The 19807-nt window shown below is 33.0% G+C and overlaps 1 protein-coding gene and 1 pseudogene across 1 annotated transcript; both read left to right on the forward strand.

The window, feature by feature from the left end:
• The first annotated feature begins 5277 nt into the window (after positions 1-5277).
• Positions 5278-6493, forward strand: LOC139875097 (F-box/FBD/LRR-repeat protein At1g13570-like). The gene is made up of 3 exons (XM_071862463.1): positions 5278-5790; positions 5901-6065; positions 6194-6493. Exons 1-3 carry the CDS (start codon positions 5278-5280, stop codon positions 6491-6493), a joined length of 978 nt encoding a protein of 325 aa, XP_071718564.1.
• Positions 6494-18423: 11930 nt separating this feature from the next.
• LOC139876650 (glycogen synthase kinase-3 homolog MsK-1-like) lies at positions 18424-19020 on the forward strand (annotated as a pseudogene).
• Positions 19021-19807: the final 787 nt, after the last annotated feature.

Consider the following 19807-nt stretch of genomic DNA (forward strand, 5'->3'; position numbering starts at 1 on the left):
AAACTATCAATTTAATCTAATTTCAAACAGAAAACTCGAATTTGTCTGATGAACAAACGTTGACTTTATGATTTTAAAACTTTGACCCTTAAATTGGAGTTTGATACTAGAAATTGAACGTCGAATCTTTTCAGATAGTTTTAGTGGAAGGTTTCTAACATCCTTACATTTATAGAATTTAAAATGGGGTTCGAATTCTGGGTTTTTGACAAAAATGACCAAGAACAGAGGGGTTAGCTGTGTTCTTCCCTTTTTTCTGTTTTAATTCGACTTATTAATGAGTTGTACAGGGTTTTTGTGAGTGATAAATGAAAATGTGAGGTTGTGTGGTATCTATTTCAACTGGAACCGTTTGTCTTACTTATCAAATTGATCGACATAATACTACATCAAGTATCATAAATAATAAAAAGAAATAAATATGAAAAGGACCCCTAAGTGAATCAGATGAAGTTAAAAAAACTTGGAATCGAATTGTACGAGCTTTTGGATCCTGTCTGTGGCTGAAGTCGACTTAAAACAGATTTTTAGATGAGAACAAAAATCAGATAAAGCCTGCTGACTATTTCTACCAGTTTATATAATTAGTTTATGTATATATAATTAATAATTTATATAAAAAAAATATACATTAGTAATATTAGGCTGTAATATCACTAAATAAAAATATCAATAATGTTTATCTAATATTTCTGTATTTATTTTCGTATTTATATACTCCTTATTTTTATAAAATATATATAATTTTATAGATTATAATTTATCTTATAAATATAATTATAATAATAATAATACTAGTAATAATAACACAAATCTTTAATAATATAATAGTAATAATAATATTGTTAATGATAATGATAACAATTACTATAAAATGTATCACAATAATATTATAAATAACAATAATACTAATAATACTAATATTATTAATAATTGTAATATGAAGGTAGTAGTAGTACTATTGATCATAACATTTATACTTATCAAATTTTATTCATGTTATATCTCATATTAGAATTAGTAATACTAATAAAACAAATATTAATATCAATATTAATATTAATATTAGTAATAATACTGGAAATAATAATAATAATATTGATATATCATTTATATTTTAACTTGTAATTACAAATAATATATTAACTTTACACTATATTATATAATAATATTTATTAAATATTATATATCACAATATATTAATAATTATTATTAGAATTCATATATAGACTCATAATATTATATATGTAAAATGGTAATTTATTTATTCTATTTATTATTTCATATTTTTAATTCCTAAGGTTTAAAGTATACATTATGGATTATATATGTCCATATATTTATATTTACATGTACCTATTTATTTACAAAGTAAAGTTCGTGAATCGTCGGGAATAGTCAAAGGTCAAATGATTCCATATAAAAAGTTCCAAGTTTTTGAGACTCCACATTACAGATTTTGCTTATCGTATCGAAATCAAATAAGATTCAGGTTTAAATTTGGTCGGAAATTCCCGGGTCATCACAACTTGCAAACACTTACACAATACCGCATACACGCTAGCAATATATTTAGCATACCATTACAAAGTATAAGGCTAAAAGTCTCCAATACACCGCACGTTAGGATAACCAACAACATATAACCAATAAAATATAATATGCTAATACTAATAACACATAACCATGGTTAACCATCATCACACACATGAGAACAGTACTCGCACAATGACTGTTGGTACTCGCACACTGACCGTTAGTGTATCCTAACCCCCAAAGTGGACGTCCACACTTACCGAACCACCCTTCACGATAACCATGGGCAACCATCGACACACACACACGCACACACACACACACACAAGGGAACGGTACTCGCACAATGACCGTTAGTGTACACTAACCTCCATGGTGGACGTCCACACTTACCGAACCACCCTTCACGCACATGTGGTCTTCATCGCACAAAAGAGTAGTGAATCCACACCCTCGGATAACACTATAGTGAATCCTCACGCACGGATAACACTAACCACAAGCCCACGAGTAAATATACTATATACACATACATATAATTATTTCACTCACCTTGGAATGCCCGCACAAGTCGTGTAATAAGATTTTCGTCCACATATCCGAGCAAGTAGTTACCTATATCACACATAGGCACAATATACACATAAATATACATTCCCTAAAAGAGAATCCGACACAATCATCCCTTAGCGGAGGGATCACACCTTACTCGCCAAAACTCACCCCTTTACACCTAATGGACACAATCCAATTACCACTTCGGGTGGTAATTCAAACTCACGCTATAAAGTACAATTTAACCTAAATTATACTTGAAACCAAATTGACCAACCTAGGTCCCGACACTAGATTACTACTTAGGTAGCGATCATTTCAATGTGTCACTTACACCAAAACTACAACATGTGCAATATTGATCCATATCACACTTGACCTCCTTTGACTTATGTCAAATTCAATCCAAAATCACTAATGACTAGTGATTAGGCCTTAATCCACAAATGAACAACATAAACCAAGTACTTAAGTACTTATTACACCAACACTAGCCTCAAATCCTAGTTTGACACCAAATCAAGGTCAACACCCAATCCGACCAACACAATGTTCTTACGAACATCAAAATCACTAACACACTTACAAACTAGTGATTAACACCCAAACCATTACAAATACTTCCATATTCATCATCAAACTCTAAACCCACAATAATCGGGTTTACTTACATAATACATACAATAAAAACCCCCAATTTTATGAGAAATGGGGTTTATAACCCAACACTCACTCAAACCCTAACCCCAAATCAAAATCAAAGTATATAAAATCAGATCTAGGGTTTACCTCAACTCTAAAACTGAGATAGTAGCTAGAAACAACGAGAAGAACCAAGATCCACTTCCAATTTGGGCAAACATCACCATTTTCATCACCATTGGAGCTTCCTCTCACTAGAAAACCCCTTTCTCGCTCTACGAAGGGTTTGGTTGGTGAGAAATTAGGTAGAAATGAGATCTAGATCTGATCTCAAGCTATAAATATGTCCACATGTGAAAATACCGAGATTCCTCTCAAATAAGCCTAAAAAGCGTGTTTAAAACTGATCTGGCAACATGAACGTCGTTCCAGGGTTAGGAAAGTCGTTCCTTTACACGTACTCAGGAACGTCGTTCCACATAATAGAACGTCTCGTTCCCCAAACTGCTCAAAACATGTTCTGTTCAACTTTACTTCTACAACGTCGTTCTTGCTTTTGGAACACCGTTCCTCTACTTGGAATGTCCTTCTTGCTTCAGAAAATCAGGGTCTTACATAAGTACTCCGTAAATGTTTGATATTATCTATCACATTGTACAGTGTCATAACATTTTTATATTTTCTAAGTTTACATGTTCCAATGAAAGAAATACTTAGGTCCAATTATATTAAATCCATAAAATTAATCTAACTCTGATGATTACTAAATTATTTAATCTGTTTTGGTTTAAAGAATTCAAATGTTGGTCTGTATACATAAAGCTAAATTTAAAATAGAGTTTAAAATTAAACAAGGGACCAATTTTGCAAATAAAAGTTTTAGGTTTTGGAGCATACACACAAAACAAAAGTGGAGGGATGTTTACTTAATTACCTTAACTTATTACGGAGTATAAACTACAGTCACCTAAACCCTAAAAACTATGAAAATCTTGAAACGAATGGCTTCTCAATTTGGGCGCTAAACTCTAATCAGTACTCCGATGGATTCATCTATAATTCTGAATATGGGCAAGTTTATTTTTACCTCATAATTTGGTTTAATTCTTTCATATAAACGTACTTATGTTTGAAAAAACTTGATTCCTGTTGTAATTTTTATCTATTCGACTTTTTATCTTCTGGTCTCTAATTCTATAATAATACATACATACTTTATTCCAGTTGATTCGTAGGTCCTGGTTTGGCAACTTTATGTAATTATCATTGTTATAACCTAGTTGGCGATTTATTTTAATCATATCCAAGTAACCGAAATTATACCTAGACATTTATTAGAAGCCCTAAAAAGTGAAGTAGCAAGTATGATAGGATTGACTTAGTGTAAAAATAGCCTTATTTTATGAGTGTCTGCTTGGAATCAAGGTCTAACACTTGGGTTTAAGAAAACAACCTTTTCATCCAACAAGACCTTCATTTGATACACCTATGTTGGAGCTGAAACAACAAGACCTTCATTTGATACACACTTAAGTTAGTACATTGTTCATCCTAGTGCCTATAAGGCTACGCTGTCTTATTTCGGCATGATGCAAAAATGAGTTTGTTAAGGATATGCCACTAGCTATACATCTTTCATTTCTTTGTGAGTACTTCTTTCTTCAAAGCAAAACCAGATGTCGACCTTAGCTATAACTCTGTATGTATAAGGAAATTGTTTCTCGTATGCTTTTGGATACTGCGTAGTATTGCTTTAGGATGGACACTATTACGACCATTTAAGATTTCATAGCCCCCATTTTTACCCTTAATAACTTTTTGAACCTTCTTGTTCGACTACTCAACTTTGTTTATTTCTGCAATCGCCTCGTTTCTCTCTTTGAGATGTTTATTGTTGTCTCTACTTATCTCTTCAGTAGTACACTTGTATTATTAACCACTTGAGTACTTTGTTCCACCACTTAGTTATGTCATCCGACATCATTCCCATGTTACAACCCTTCTTTTGTAAGGAGAATGTTCATTTCCTGATAGTTGATGAAAATGTTACTATCGACAGTCAGCGGCATATTATTAAGAGTGTGAAGAAAAATGCTTTCAACCTTCAATAATAAGTATTGCAGACAAGTGTTTATTTTGTTACTTGTCATGTTAATTTCAAGTCCATTTACAATAAAAACACAAATCAAGAGTATTACGATGGATTTGTTTTTCTTTATTGAATTTTATGACAGGTAATAATTATAATACTAAGAGGAGGCTTGTAACTTGTACCGAAGTGGATAGATTCAGTAACTTGCCCGAGAATTTGATTGACTTGATTTTAGAGAAGCTTCCAATTCAAGATGCTGTGAAGACACATGTTTTATCAAAAAGATGGAGGTACAAATGGACCTCAATGAGGTCGCTGGTTCTTGATAAACGTTTCTCTGAAAAGTTTGCCAAAAAGGAGCTTTTGGTCATAATGGGTTTATTAGGATCACAAACCAAATCTTTTACTTTCTAAAGGGTCCTATCTTAAAGTTACATCTTCACATACCAAACATGATTCTTGATAGCTTTCAAGAAGTCGATCAGTGGATGTTATCCTTGTCAAGAGACGGTGTTAGAGAACTTGTCATTATTAATAAAAAACGACGTTATCAACTTCCATGTTATTTTTTTCGTTGTCTAGAATTAAGAAAGCTCAAACTTGGAAACTGTATCATTAAACCATCACTCGAGTTTCAAGGGTTTCTCTATCTCAAAAATCTCTCGCTCAAGAATATTGAATTTGGGGCTAACTTGCATGGAACTATCATCAACATACCACAACTTAAGAAGTTGAAACTGTTTGAATGCACCAATGTTTACAATTTCAAGATCAAGTCTACAAAGTTGTTTGTGTTAGTGGTCATAAGTTGCCCTGATGCAACTTTGCTTCAGTTATTGAATAGTAAATCGGTTGGTATAGTTTTCCTAAAACCCATTCAAGGAGTTGAAAGAGTTAATTTGGCTAGCTTGTTAAGTAATATGCCATGTCTTTGTAGTTTACTTATCAACGGGTATTTTCTCCAGGTATTATTTTGAACTTAAATTCTAATAATTCATTTTTGTTCTCATATATTCTTTCATATCATCGTCCATATCTTCTTTGGTAACTTAAAATCTCACTTTCATCCTCACAGTTTTCTATTGCAGAAAATATTCCCAAGTGGCTTCCACACCCTGCTAATAGTTTAGAGTTACTCACCTTATACGAATTCAAATTTGGTGATTTGTTTCAACTTCAAGGTGTTTTATGCATTCTTCGAAACTCGCCTAACTTAGAACGACTTGATTTCGATAATCAGGTAAAGAGTGCTATATGTTTTCTCTTGTGCGTTTTGTGTTGTGTGTGCTTTTATAATAATCACGTATTTAGATGTATTTCTAGGGTTTTTTGAATACACAGTCAGTCTCACTTCTAATGTATTTCTAGGATCTTGAGAACATGCATTTGGATTTGGATGTGAAACCAGCATTAGCTTATTTGGAAGCGTTTGACTGTTTGCACCAAACATTGAATGGATTAAAAACTATAAATATAATGGATGTCGAAAGATCAAGACCTTTGTTGCTCTTTATAAAGCTTTTACTTGAGCATTCTCCCACTCTTGAAAAGATATCAATCCGACCCCGTGAAACTAGTGATGCGAATGAAAAATTCAACTTCGCTAAGGATGTTATACGGTTCCCACGAGCTTCCTCGAAAGCAGAACTTGTCTACTTGGATCCTTAACCACAATTCATTAATGATTTTAGTTATTGTCTCTCGTTTCCAATGTCTTGCTTGTTGTGGGACATGACAATTAATACATAAAATTGGATGATCGTTTTACATTTTTGATTTTCTAGTTCTCTTTATATAATGTTTGATGAGAGGAATATTCAAATGAAACCAATTCTTAAGTTGAGATCTAAGAATCAATCAGAGTGCGACATGTAGCGCGATAATCACATGGATTGAAATTTTTTTTTTTAAATAAGAAAATATATATATATATATATATATATATATATATATTTTCAAAAAAAAATTTCAAATTTTAAAAAAAAAAAAAAATTCGAAAATTTTTTTTTCAATTTTTTTTTCAATAACATGTGATTGGATTTGAAATGCAGTAAATCACATGTGATTTATTGATTGTAAAATCTAATCACATGTGATTTTGCATGTCAAATTCAATCACATGTGATTGAAAAAAAATTTTCAATAAAATGACAAATAATGACGAATTTCAATAAATTTGTGCTAAAACCCTTCAAACACCAAGTTTTTGATCAAAACTTAATCAAATCACCGAATTAAAATCTGAAATTTTGAAGATATTAACACGAAACGCTAACAAACTTGATCAAATCACCGAATTAAAGTCTGTTTCCGGTTGAAATTTGAAAAAAAAAAATTGAATTTTTTTTCAATCACACGTGATTGGATTTGATATGCAAAATCACATGTGATTGAGGTTTACAATCACATGTGATTGGATTTGACATGCTAAATTAAAAAAAAAAATTCAATTTTTTTTTCAAATTTTTTTTTTTTCCAAAATAAAAATTTTTGATTTTTTTTTCCAATCACATGTGATTGTCGCGCCACATGTCGCGCTCTGATTGGTCCGTTGGATTTCAAACAAATTTTTGAATTCAAGGGATTACAACTCTGTTTGATGAAGTCAATTATTTGTAAGAAATGAGATTTTGGTTTACAGTCTTCATAAACTAAATTCTGCAGCTTCACAATGGTCAAGTCGTGTCTTAAAGTTATTTTGTTGCTTTTGACAGGTTTCATATGCCACATTAACTTGTTGCACTATATTTGTAGTGTTAGAACGGCTAGCTAGTTGGTTTGGGTTAATACAAATTAAAATCCAATGCTCTTTGCATGATAGTTCAACAACAAGCAGTTTGAAAAAATGTAGTCCATACATTAATTTTTTTGTAAGCTATACACACCAAATTTGTAGTGTTATATTGGACCTTAGTTTTACATATTTAAGGCGGATGGAGAGTAACTTTAAAACACATAAAATGGCTTGAACCACCAGCAACCAAAACTACTGGTTTTGTATAACATGTAATCAAACACATTAGCAAATAGTAATGGAATCAAAACTTGGATCTATAATGGTAATGTAGATGAAGTATGAATCAAATACAACAATAACCAAAACTACTGGTTGCAATCGCACAATAATCAATTACTATGTAATGTCTTGTTTGAAGTCTTAAATAGCGGGAACAGGAACACTGAGTGATCCAGTGTTAAGCAGTCGTTGTAGTATCTGCAATGACAGCAAACTAGTATTAGATAGCACGGGTCTCGGTCCATCTACACGTGATTTCTATAGTTTTTAACTCGTTCAATGTTTGGCCCAAACACTTTGACGCTTCCAAATAACGTGATGCCGGTGACACATTAAAATGCATGCGCCGAGACTAGTAAAACATTAAAATTTAGAAAGCGCGTTGGCACCGAACTTATTCACTATATAAGCATATAGTGAATCTTTAAGCTAAAGAAAGTTTGACTTTTTTTTTAAAGCCAAATTGTATAGTGAATCTTTGTAAAGAAAGTTTGACTTTTTTTTTTAACTCTCTGTCTCAGTTACTCTTTTTGTTTTACATCCATACATTAAATGTATAAATAAACTTTTCCACTTTACTTTTATCTATTTATTAAAGTGCATGATTAATTCGAGACTTCACAAAAACGAATACCATCCAATATAACTGAGACCGTAGAAGTACAATTATATATGTATAAGTTTTAAAAGTTTGTATTTTTATATGTTGAAAATAAATACATATAATTATTTAATCAAATTTTATCTAACATATAAAATACTAAGATCTCACCTCCACATACCTTGTATGTGCGAGATTGAGTATTGTTCTCGTATATAAATAGTGAGATATATTGAATTTGATGAACGGTTTGAAAGAAATAATTTGAAAATAGCCATGTTAGACCAGACATAATGAACACTAAAGAATGTTTTGTAATTTTAATGATCAATACGTAAAAACTATGATACACCAATTTGTACAAATATCGTATATATAATGTATATAATGTAGGTAATTAAACAATGTACCTCCATAAACTGAACCAGGTACTGCACCGCCTTAATTCAGAACCCACTTTTATTTTCCCACCCTTTATGATTTGTAAATTCTCAATCTAAGATTATAGCGACGAAAATTGTGTGTTTTGATCATATCTTTTACTGAATTTGATAACTATAGACTTGAGATTGTCATGTGTTTGATTTTTGATTTGAAGGTCAAAGAGAAAAGGTTTAGGTATTATATCTGTAAGTGGCCTTGAAAAGTTTATTAAATTTTGAAGGTAGTAGATTTGCAATTGAAATGGTTTTGAGAAATTTGGAAAATCTAAAGTTTGAGAATTTGGGAAAGATGAAATATGGAGTTTATTAGTTTAACTAGTAAAATGAACCGTGGAAACACGTGTTTGTTTAAACGAAACAGTTAGTTTAATTATATGTTTTAGTTATTAAGTGAATATAAATATTAAAGTCATTTAGTTTATTGCCTCATGGAACCACAGATTCCGACTAAGAAACTTTTCGTTAATTTTACAAACATAAAGTTCGCTCAAAGTTGAGTATTTATGTTTATATTAATAATAATTATTAATGATAATAAATGTCTTTTAATTTTTTTTAGAAAAATAAAATTACAATTTAGGATATATTAATATTTCCTATATTTTTAATAATAATAATAATAATAATAATAATAATAATAATAATAATAATAATAATAATAATAATAATAATATAATTATTAATAATAATAAATGCCTTTTAAATTTTTTAGAAAAAATTAAATTACAATCTATGAAAAATTAATATTTCCTTTTATAAGTATTAATTTTTTAATTAAATTAATATATAATTATGACATCATCATTATGAAAAGTAAAAAATAATTAGCTTAATAATTACATTATCATTTTAGAGCTTTATATATATTAATTAATAGATAGATAGATTATATTTTAGAAAATAAAATAGAATAGATAAAATTATGAAAATACCCTCACTCACATGACATATGACTGAATTTAACAACAATATGTAATGGTCATAAGCTACAAAGACCAACCGCGTAACCTGTAAAGCACCAACCGTCCAACCAAGTCAAAAAATAAGTTTAGGGGCCATCTTATAATCTATTACAAACTATAGGGACCAAAAGCTTAATTATGTCTATTATATTTAGATTTAGATTATTATTAAAATTAAATCCGTTAAATAAAGGGCGGGAAAACACTAGGGTTCTAAAAACCCCCAAAAATCGTTTTAAATTAGTTCAGTAATTGTATATTCTATAATCTATTCGAATTCAACTTGACAACTTCCGTTCAGAAATGGCGGCAGGCGGCGGAGGTAGAGCAATCAAGGTTCTAAACGTAGCAGAGAAGCCGTTAGTAGCAAAAACTATATCAGGGATACCATCACGAAATCAGGGTTTAAGAATAGAAGGAAGATCACGTTACAATAAAATATTCGAATTCAATTACAAGATTCAAGGTCAACAGTGTCAAATGATGTTTACATCTGTCGCCAGACATTTAATGGAGATCGAATTCGATGGCCGGTATCGAAAGTGGCACTCGTGTGATCCTGTTGATCTGTTTCAAGCGCCTATCCAGAAACATGTACCAGAGGTATATAATTTGGTTTTATTTTTTGTTACTTAAATCGTGTTCATAATGGAGCTATTTTAGTTTATTATATGATATGAGGGCTTTTGAAAATGAGAATGCCTTATTTGAATGGTAAATGCAAAAGGTTAAGTGTTTTTATATGTATCATCGATTTCACGCAAGACTATTGTATGTACTGTAATTTTTATTAAACTTAAGATTTAATCATTTGATATATATATGTATTTGTGGTCTAATGACTTGAAAACTAAATGATGTGGCAGCTTACTGTGTTAGCAAAATGTAACATAAATAGGTCACTAGATATATATGATATTTATGAGCTGAAAGTTTGACACATATAAAAGCAAATAAATACAGCTTATTTGTATTTTGTAAGTTTATGCTATGTACAATTGAGAAATGTGAAAGTCTGTTGCTTTAGTACTATTAACTTTTTTTATGTGATAATTTTAATTCTCGTTCTATTTAACTTACGTAACTGTTACCATTGCATCAATACACAAAAGACCTATATCTTTGATGCAGAGTTAGTATGTGAGGTTTGGACTTGGGTCTAATGTTGCAGTCTGAATTCTAACAAAGTTATGGGATGACATTAGGTATAATTGACATATGCTTCCTTTGGATGATGTTTTATGATCTATTGAAGGTTTTTTGACTGTTAATGTGTCTTGAGCTCACTTATTACCTGTGAATTTGGCTATGGTGTATGTAATCCAGGATAAGGTAGACATCAAAAGGACCTTAGAGGAGGAAGCCCGAAAATGCCAATGGCTTGTCTTGTGGCTCGATTGTGACAGAGAAGGAGAGAACATATATTGCATTTGAAGTTGTGGAAGTTTGCTCAAGTGTGAATACTCATCTCAATATGGAGGGCTCGTTTCTCTTCATTATTTTCTGATGCTGTAGCTGTTAGACGAGTGAGTACTACTTCAAATGCGTGGAATGTTGGGATATGGGTGGTCGAAATGGGTTAAGTTGAAAATGGGTCGGATGATCTGAAACATCGTTTTTGGAATGTTTTTGTAACTAATTATAAATGGTTATAGAGGTTGGTCAAATATGCTTATAAAAGTTGTCTTATATGTATAACAAATTAATTATTTGGATAAAATGATATATCAGGTTTTATGGAATAAAAAATTATATCTATTGGGTGATTTTTTACTTGCTTCTCATTTGTTTCATTTTCTTTCATGTTATTTTTCTTATATATACCTTTAGAAAAAAAAAAATAATAAATGAATTTAATTTGGCATCTACTTGTTAAATTATAGGGCTATCTGGTGGCATGTGCAGGAAATAGATCTTCGAATAGGTGCTTCCTTCACAAGATTTCAGACAATGCTACTGAAAGATGCCATTGTTTTCAATTTTTCTACAGATGGTAGAAATCTTGTCCTAAGCTATGGTCCTTGTCAGGTATAAGTCTGTTTAACAAAAGAAGTATAAAGTTTAAAAGTGTAGTGCACAGTAACTAATTAGGAAATTAAATGATTATATCGTCCATTTCAATTCCCCACATTGGGATTTGTTGTTGAACGATATTGGGAGATACTAGCACATGAACCTGAAGGAATTTTGGAAGATACAATGTTCACATACAACTGATGAAGGCACTGCCAACTTTAATTGGATGTAAACTTTTGACAACTCAGTCACCTAATCGTGTTTTCTTTTAAAAACTGGTTGGTTGAGTGAATTAACTCTCATTTAGTTTCTATATTGCAGGCGTGGGCATTTATTTGATTACACTTTTTTTTCTTTTTGGCAAAAATATTAATATATATATATATATATATATATATATATATATATATATATATATATATATAGGGGTAGGATCAAGAGGGAAGTAACCAATCGGGGGGAAGCGGGGGGAAGCAAAAACTTTTTTTTTCGTTTTTTGAAAAAACTTTGTTCACGAACATTATAGATGGGATGAAAATATGAACATTTAGTAGAGACACTTTGTGATAAATGTTTTTATTTTGGCGGGAAAACGCTCGAAGAAGCAATATATAACAACTATCGTGTTTTTCGAGCGTATGTTGAGGTTTTAGCTATTGGGGTTTAGATATTAGGGTTTAGATATTAGGGTTTATAGGGTTTAGATATTAGGGTTTAGAAATTTAGGGTTTAGGGTTTAGATTTAGGGTTTAGATTGAGTTTTTGTAACACCCTGATTTTTTTTTTATTCACAGCGGAAGACTGAATTTACATAAATACCCTTAGATAACATTTACGAACATAGTTACCAAATCATCTTAGTTAACTTTATTACAACATTTCAAAACGACGGTGTTACATAAATCCTTTCAAAATTAGAAAACATCAGAGTTAAGCTAGTAGTCAAACATGTCTTCAACCCGTCCGCAACACCCGTCCTAATCAGCAGTACCTAAACCTGCAAGGGGTGAAAATGTGGGGGAGTTAGCACACAGCTAAGTGAATGGATACTATCTAACAGACCAATCATAAGCAACTGAGCATGCAAGGGTCACAACTATGCTAACGTCCTGAACTAGCATACACAACAACAGACAATATGAGGATCGGCGGCTTGTACGAGCACACGACTTAGTTGATCAAGCTACAGTCTACCGATAGTCAACTTTACTGATTCCACTGCATAACCATCCAGACGCAACACATGTGTCCTTCTATGCTATACTGAACAATCAGTAACATCATGACCCGACCATGCTACCACAGTCGACCTCACATCAACCCAACCTTGCCGCCTCAGTGGATGTCCAACTAACAGTGCGCACATACGATCACAAATAAGCAGACATGCAATTGTCCTAACTAGCATGGCAATATTTAACTACACATGGCAATAATACAGGATATAAACATAGATAATAAAAAGTCTGAACAAGTAGCGTGTCAGCTACTTAATACTCTATCCGGAGATAGACCCACTCACCGAATACCAGCAACTAGCTCAGATAATCTATCACTGAGCGGCTTCCTTATTCTTATCACCTGAACATAAGGCAAATCAAGTTAGTTTCTGTCCGTTAATACAACACAACACAGTACAGGAATCAGTCACAAAAAGCGCCACAAAAAGGTCTACTTAACACTTATGCATTTTCAGAATTTACATCCTGAAAATCATAAAAACATACGGACAGCATAACAGCTATAATTCAACACTTAGTAAAAATTTCACTTCCTAAGACCATCGGTCGATGGTCCCATCCATCGGCCGATTGTCAATACACCATCGGTCGATGGTCTCCCCCAATCGGTCGATCGTCAAAATTACATCAGTTGGTCAGAAGCCATACACCATCGGTAGATGGTCTTGTCCACCGGCCGATCGTCCCTCACCATCGGTCGATGGTTAACGACCATCGGCCGAAGGTAGTTCATCAGCTGCAACAGCAGCAAAGTGACGGGTTTTAACCCAAAATCACCAAATCTCGACTTTGGACACGTTTTTGACCTCAAAACTGGTTACATCTTTTACACCAAACATTTAGAAACATAAACCCACAACTTTTACACTCAAACAACATCTAAATCAACCAATTTAGCACCAAAACCTACTTTGAAAAAACCTAACTTTAAAACTCATTTTGACACAGATTCAAGCACGAATTTGAACGATTATTACCTTGTTTAGACACTAGAAATCACAAGAAATCGATTTCCAACAAACTTAAAGACCAATAACAAGATTTGGTGAAATCTAGGGTTAGAGATGAAGAAGAAGAATGTACGGGTGAATTTGGGAATTTTCAAGAGAATTAGGGAAATGAGAGGAAAAAGAGCTGTACTATACACTTAATTGGTGTTAAATCCCATACCCCATTACACACGGGTATTTAGCAGGTATCTGAAATCTTTCTTACTTAATTTGACTACTTTAACGGAGTCCAAATTAAATAAACGAACCTGTTCTGTGACCCTTGTCACAAACTGGTCTTAACCAAATAATAAAATAATATTACACAAATAAATAAAATAAAGGCATAAATAACCACATAATTATGCCCAAGGGCAAAAATGTCATCTTACTTCTAGGCCCGATCGGAGGATGTTACAAATCCACCCCCTTAAAGAGATTCCGTCCTCGGAATCTGGTCAAGGTCAAACAGATGTGGATAGCGAGCCTTCATCAACTCTTCGGTCTCCCACGTAAGGTTCGATCCTAAACTATGCTTCCACTCAATGAGAACCATATGGATCTCCTTCTTCCTTCTTAGTTTGGTTACCTTTCTATCAACAATCCTAATCGGTTCTTCAACTAACTTTTGATTCAAGTCAACCCTTAAATCACTCAACGGAACCAGTTGCGTCTCATCATCAACCTTACACTTCCTAAGGTAACACACATTGAAGGTGTTATGAATTCCTGCTAACTCTGTCGGGAGCTCTAATACAACCGTCTGATCATTAATCCTCTGAATAATCTTGAATGGCCCAATGTATCTCGGAGCTAACTTACCCCGCTTACCAAACCTGATAACACCCTTCCACGGTGAAACTTTCAAGTAAACAAGATCACCTACCTCAAAGTTTACTGGACGTCTACGTGGATCAGCGTACATTTTCTGTCTGTTACGAGCCACTTTTAACTTTTCACGCGCTATAGCTACCTTGTCTGCTGTTATCTGAACTAATTCTGGACCTGCAAACTATTTCTCTCCGGCTTCTAACCAACAAGCCGGTGTTCTACATTTGCGACCATAAAACATTTCATAAGGCGGCATGCCAATACTCGAATGATATGTATCGTTGTAAGCGAACTCGATCAAAGGTAAATGGATATCCCACGGACCACCATACTCTAACACACAGGATCTAAGCATATCCTCTAGTGTCTGTATTGTACGCTCACTCTGACCGTCAGTCTGTGAATGATACGCTGTACTCAGATTTACCCTCGTTCCCAAACTTTTCTGTAAACTGTTCCAGAAATTAGACACAAATCTAGAATCTTTGTCAGATACGATAGACAATGGAACCCCATGTCGACTAACTATTTCTTTTAAGTACAAATCTGCCAAAGTACTTATCGAAACTATCTCTTTTATTGCTAAGAAATGTGCACTTTTCGTCAGTCGATCAACAATTACCCATATCATATCGTTGGCCCTCTGAGATCTAGGTAATTTGGTTACAAAAACCATCGTAATATGATCCCATTTCCACTCTGGAATTTTCAACTGCTGTAATGAACCATAGGGTTTCTGATGTTCTGCCTTAACCTGTGCACAAATATGACATCTTTCTACCAATTGAGCAATATCTTTCTTCATCATTGGCCACCAATACATCGGTTTCAAGTCATTATACATCTTAGTACTACCCGGATGGACAGTCAACCTCGATTTGTACGCTTCATTTAAGATCAATTTCCTTAAATCTCCAAGCATAGGCACCCAAATTCGATTCTTAAACGTCTTTAGTCCACGGGAATCGTCAGTCAATTGGTTCTTGATTTTGGTCATCAGTTCAGTCTTTAAATTCTCCTCCAATAAAGCTCGGGCTTGAACTTGTTTTAATTGTTCAACAAGGTCTGAAACAATTTCGGTCCTCATAAACTTCACAGTTTCCACGGTTTTCTTATGACTTAAAGCATCGGCAACAACATTCGCATTGCCCGGGTGATACTTTATTTCACAATCATAGTCTTTGATAAGCTCAATCCACCGTCTCTGTCGCATATTCAGTTCTTTCTGCGTGAAAATATGCTGGAGGCTCTTATGATCTGTACATATTACACACTTTGTACCGTATAAGTAATGTCTCCATAGCTTCAACGCAAATACCACTGCAACCATTTCTAAATCATGAACCGGATAGTTACGTTCGTGTATCTTTAACTGACGAGAAGCGTACGCGATAACTTTATCTCTCTGCATCAGTACACACCCCAACCCGGCAAATGACGCATCACAATAAACTACAAAGTCATCTGAACCCTCTGGCAATGCTAGCACTGGAGCCTGACATAATAACTATTTCAGAGTCTGAAAATCCTGTTCCTGTTGATCTCCCCATAGGAAACTTACATCCTTTCTAGTCAATTTGGTCATCGGACCCGCTATTTTAGAAAAATATTTTATAAACCGGCGATAATAACCCGCAAGACCTAAGAAACTCTTAACTTCTGTCGGTGTCTTCGGTGAATTCCAACCCATTACCGCTTCTATTTTCGACAGATCCACTTTAATACCTGCCTCACAGATAACATGACCCAGAAACTGCACCTCTCGAAGCCAAAACTCACACTTCGAGAACTTAGCGTATAACTGCTCTTTCTTTAATAACTCTAACACTAATCGAAGATGTGTCGCATGATCAGCCTCTGTCTTTGAATATACCAATATATCATCGATAAACACAATAACAAACTGATCTAAATATGGTTTACAGACCCTGTTCATCAGATCCATGAAGACTGCTGGAGCATTCGTCAACCCAAATGGAATAACCAAGAACTCGTAATGCCCATATCTCGTTCTGAACGCTGTCTTTGGTATATCAGATTCTGCAACCCGAACCTGGTGATACCCAGATCTAAGATCTATCTTTGAAAAGTACAACGCACCCTGAAGCTGGTCAAACAGATCATTGATTCTAGGCAAAGGATACTTGTTCTTAACCGTCCTCTTGTTCAACTCTCGATAATCTATACTTGTAGTTGAAGTGCCTCAAGTTTCAACTGTATTTTCAAATGAATGTTGACCACTTTGTAAGGTCAGCTTTACTTCATTATTACTATTACTATTGCAAGTAAGATATGCCTCTATTTTTTATCTGTTCATTTTTTCAAATGGATTTGTATTCTATATATTTTTTAAGTTTCTTACTAAAAACGACTGCTAAGAAAGCTTTGGATTCTTAAATTATCATCTTATGTAAACTTTCTATCCCCTACTGATTTGTTTGGTTCAAAATTTATAGTATAACTACTTTGTTTGGCTCAAATTTATATTTTGGTACATGATGATTTTTGTATTTGGTTCAGATAAGTTGTTTTGATATCTGATAGTGTTGAAAAGGTATGTTTGTTTACTTACATGTTTTATACAAAAAGATTTTATACCTTTTTTTAAATGGTAACCTGCATTGTAAATTTGAGTAAATGTGTTTCAGATATGCTTTGCTTCAAAAATAATGTCAGAGGTTATCCATACACTCCTAAGTTTTAAGTTATGCGATTGATAGGCATGTTGTTCTTCCTCCAATAGTTGTGAAGCTTCTACAGAATAACTATCTTTCACTTGAGGTATATATGTTTTATATTTTTAAGTTCAAAAGTATGTTTATTTTGGAGTTTACATTAAATTGGTACAAAGAGTTTTATGTGTTCAATTTCTATATGCCATGGATTTAAATCTATTATATGCTATAAGTTTGTTTTGTTATTATAATATATTTTGAAATATAGCCTGACTATATGTTTTGTCTCTATTTAACAAAAAAGATTACACTAAGTTGAAAAAATAGGCCGTATTGTAGGTCGAAATGGCATGCTATTTGAAGTGTTAGATGTAGCCAGGTGGTGAAATTGGCAGGGAGTAGGTTTGACCAGGTCAGGTGATCAAAATCTGTCCAGGTCTCATATCTTATGTTAATTTGGATGGATGCCAATTAGTTTCCTGTTATGGATCTGTCAATTTGAATATACAAAATCGAGTTATTAGGGTTTGATTTGTCCGTTTTAATCAAATCGATGTAATCTGATCCAAAGTATTGATTGGGTAATCTGTTGTAAAAAGAAATTATGGCTTTTACTTTGTCCCAATTTTAAAACCGCTTACAAAAAAAATTAGTTTAATTTGTGGAGGAAACCTGTAGTTGCATAGTTAGATGTTATTATGCACTTGAATGACTATGTTGAATTTATGAGATTTGATTTTTGAAAAGTCTTGCCTTGTGTATTTTGCAGATAAGAATATAAAGTTACAAAAAAAGGACGCCTACTTTGACAATTTACCACATCGATGGCTTCGGTAAGTGTGGTACCTGCACCAACACAGTGAGAGAACCTAGTGGAGATACAGTTGTTGTTGTTGAAAGGTTGCCTGATGAGTTAAATGACATGAAAATTAGGGGTGAGAGGGTTAGTGAATAAGTAACCTAATCATATTTATGTCATAATCTTCTGTTGATTATAATATATTGCAACTATTAAACACAATGTTTTCCTTTTCATACGTATAGGAAGTGGAGCCTGCTATAGTTGATTGCAATGGAGCAGAGACAGGCCATATAATTGTGACAACCATTTGTGGTAGAAATGGGTAGCCGAAACAGGTAAATTTCATTTTGCAGATTCTTTTCGTGGATTGATATTTTAATATATGTGCATTGGTAGTGATGCGATTGTGTTTGTTTTGTTTCATACTATTAGTTACATGTCTGAGCGTGTTGTTGGGCATGGATCATTTGGTGTTGTGTTCCAAGCCAAGTGCTTAGAAACCGGAGAAGCAGCGGCGCCATCAAAAAGGTTCTTCAAGACAAGAGATACAAGAACCGAGAACTACAAACGATGCGAGAGAAAATAGCTTTTAAGTAAATGAGTCAAAATTCGCCCATAGTGCACAACCTTCCTAGTAGCAAAAACATGGACCGAGGACTGGACCAAATATTATCGGTTCGGTTTTAGTGTTTTTTTTCGGTTTATGTGGATTTATTACTTCTGATATCAGGTTTAAGTTTTATGAGGTTTGATAATGTGGTGTTTATGTAGTGACCCGGAAAATTTTGACTAATTTTAAACCAAACTCTCGATACGATTTAATATTTTTGACACGATAAGCAAAGTCTGCAACGTTGAGTCTCAAAATTTTTGAACTGTTTCATATATTCAATTGACCTTCGACCATTACCGACGATTCACGAACAAATATTTGTAAATAGATACATATATATTTAAATGTATATATAATGTATATTAAAAATAAATATTAAATGATTATAATAGTCGTTGGACGTTTCGATTATTATTTAGAGAAGTTTAATTCGAACTTATATGATTTTAATATAAACGGTGATCCGAAAATGAGTTCTATAAATTTTAGGTTTACTAAAAAAATGTATTTAGGATCTAGTTATTTAATTTTAACACTTTTTATATTTTACCCGGAATTGAGAGGGACCGTTGATGTAATTTTTATTTAAAAAATTAAGGATCGAATTTTATACCATAATGACCAAAATAAATAAAGATAATTACTGTAAAATTTTGAGATTTTTCTAAGATATTTTTATCCGCCACTGATTTAACAAAAGGGTACGATTTAGCAGTCCGTTAAAACTGTCGGTAGAATAAAATCAAATTCAGTGGCTGCTGAATTCAATATAGGCACGTTTAGGATTTATATT

This window comes from Rutidosis leptorrhynchoides, chromosome 11, assembly GCF_046630445.1.
Source record: "Rutidosis leptorrhynchoides isolate AG116_Rl617_1_P2 chromosome 11, CSIRO_AGI_Rlap_v1, whole genome shotgun sequence".
Taxonomy (NCBI): domain Eukaryota; kingdom Viridiplantae; phylum Streptophyta; class Magnoliopsida; order Asterales; family Asteraceae; genus Rutidosis; species Rutidosis leptorrhynchoides.

What these genes read in the sequence shown, in the direction of transcription:
- LOC139875097 (XM_071862463.1), top strand. Translation starts at nt 5,278, where the DNA reads ATGATTCTTGATAGCTTTCAAGAAGTCGATCAGTGGATGTTATCCTTG. An exon ending in TCAACGGGTATTTTCTCCAG is followed by an intron (nt 5,791 to 5,900) that starts GTATTATTTTGA and finishes TCATCCTCACAG; the next exon opens with TTTTCTATTGCAGAAAATAT. An exon ending in GACTTGATTTCGATAATCAG is followed by an intron (nt 6,066 to 6,193) that starts GTAAAGAGTGCT and finishes ATGTATTTCTAG; the next exon opens with GATCTTGAGAACATGCATTT.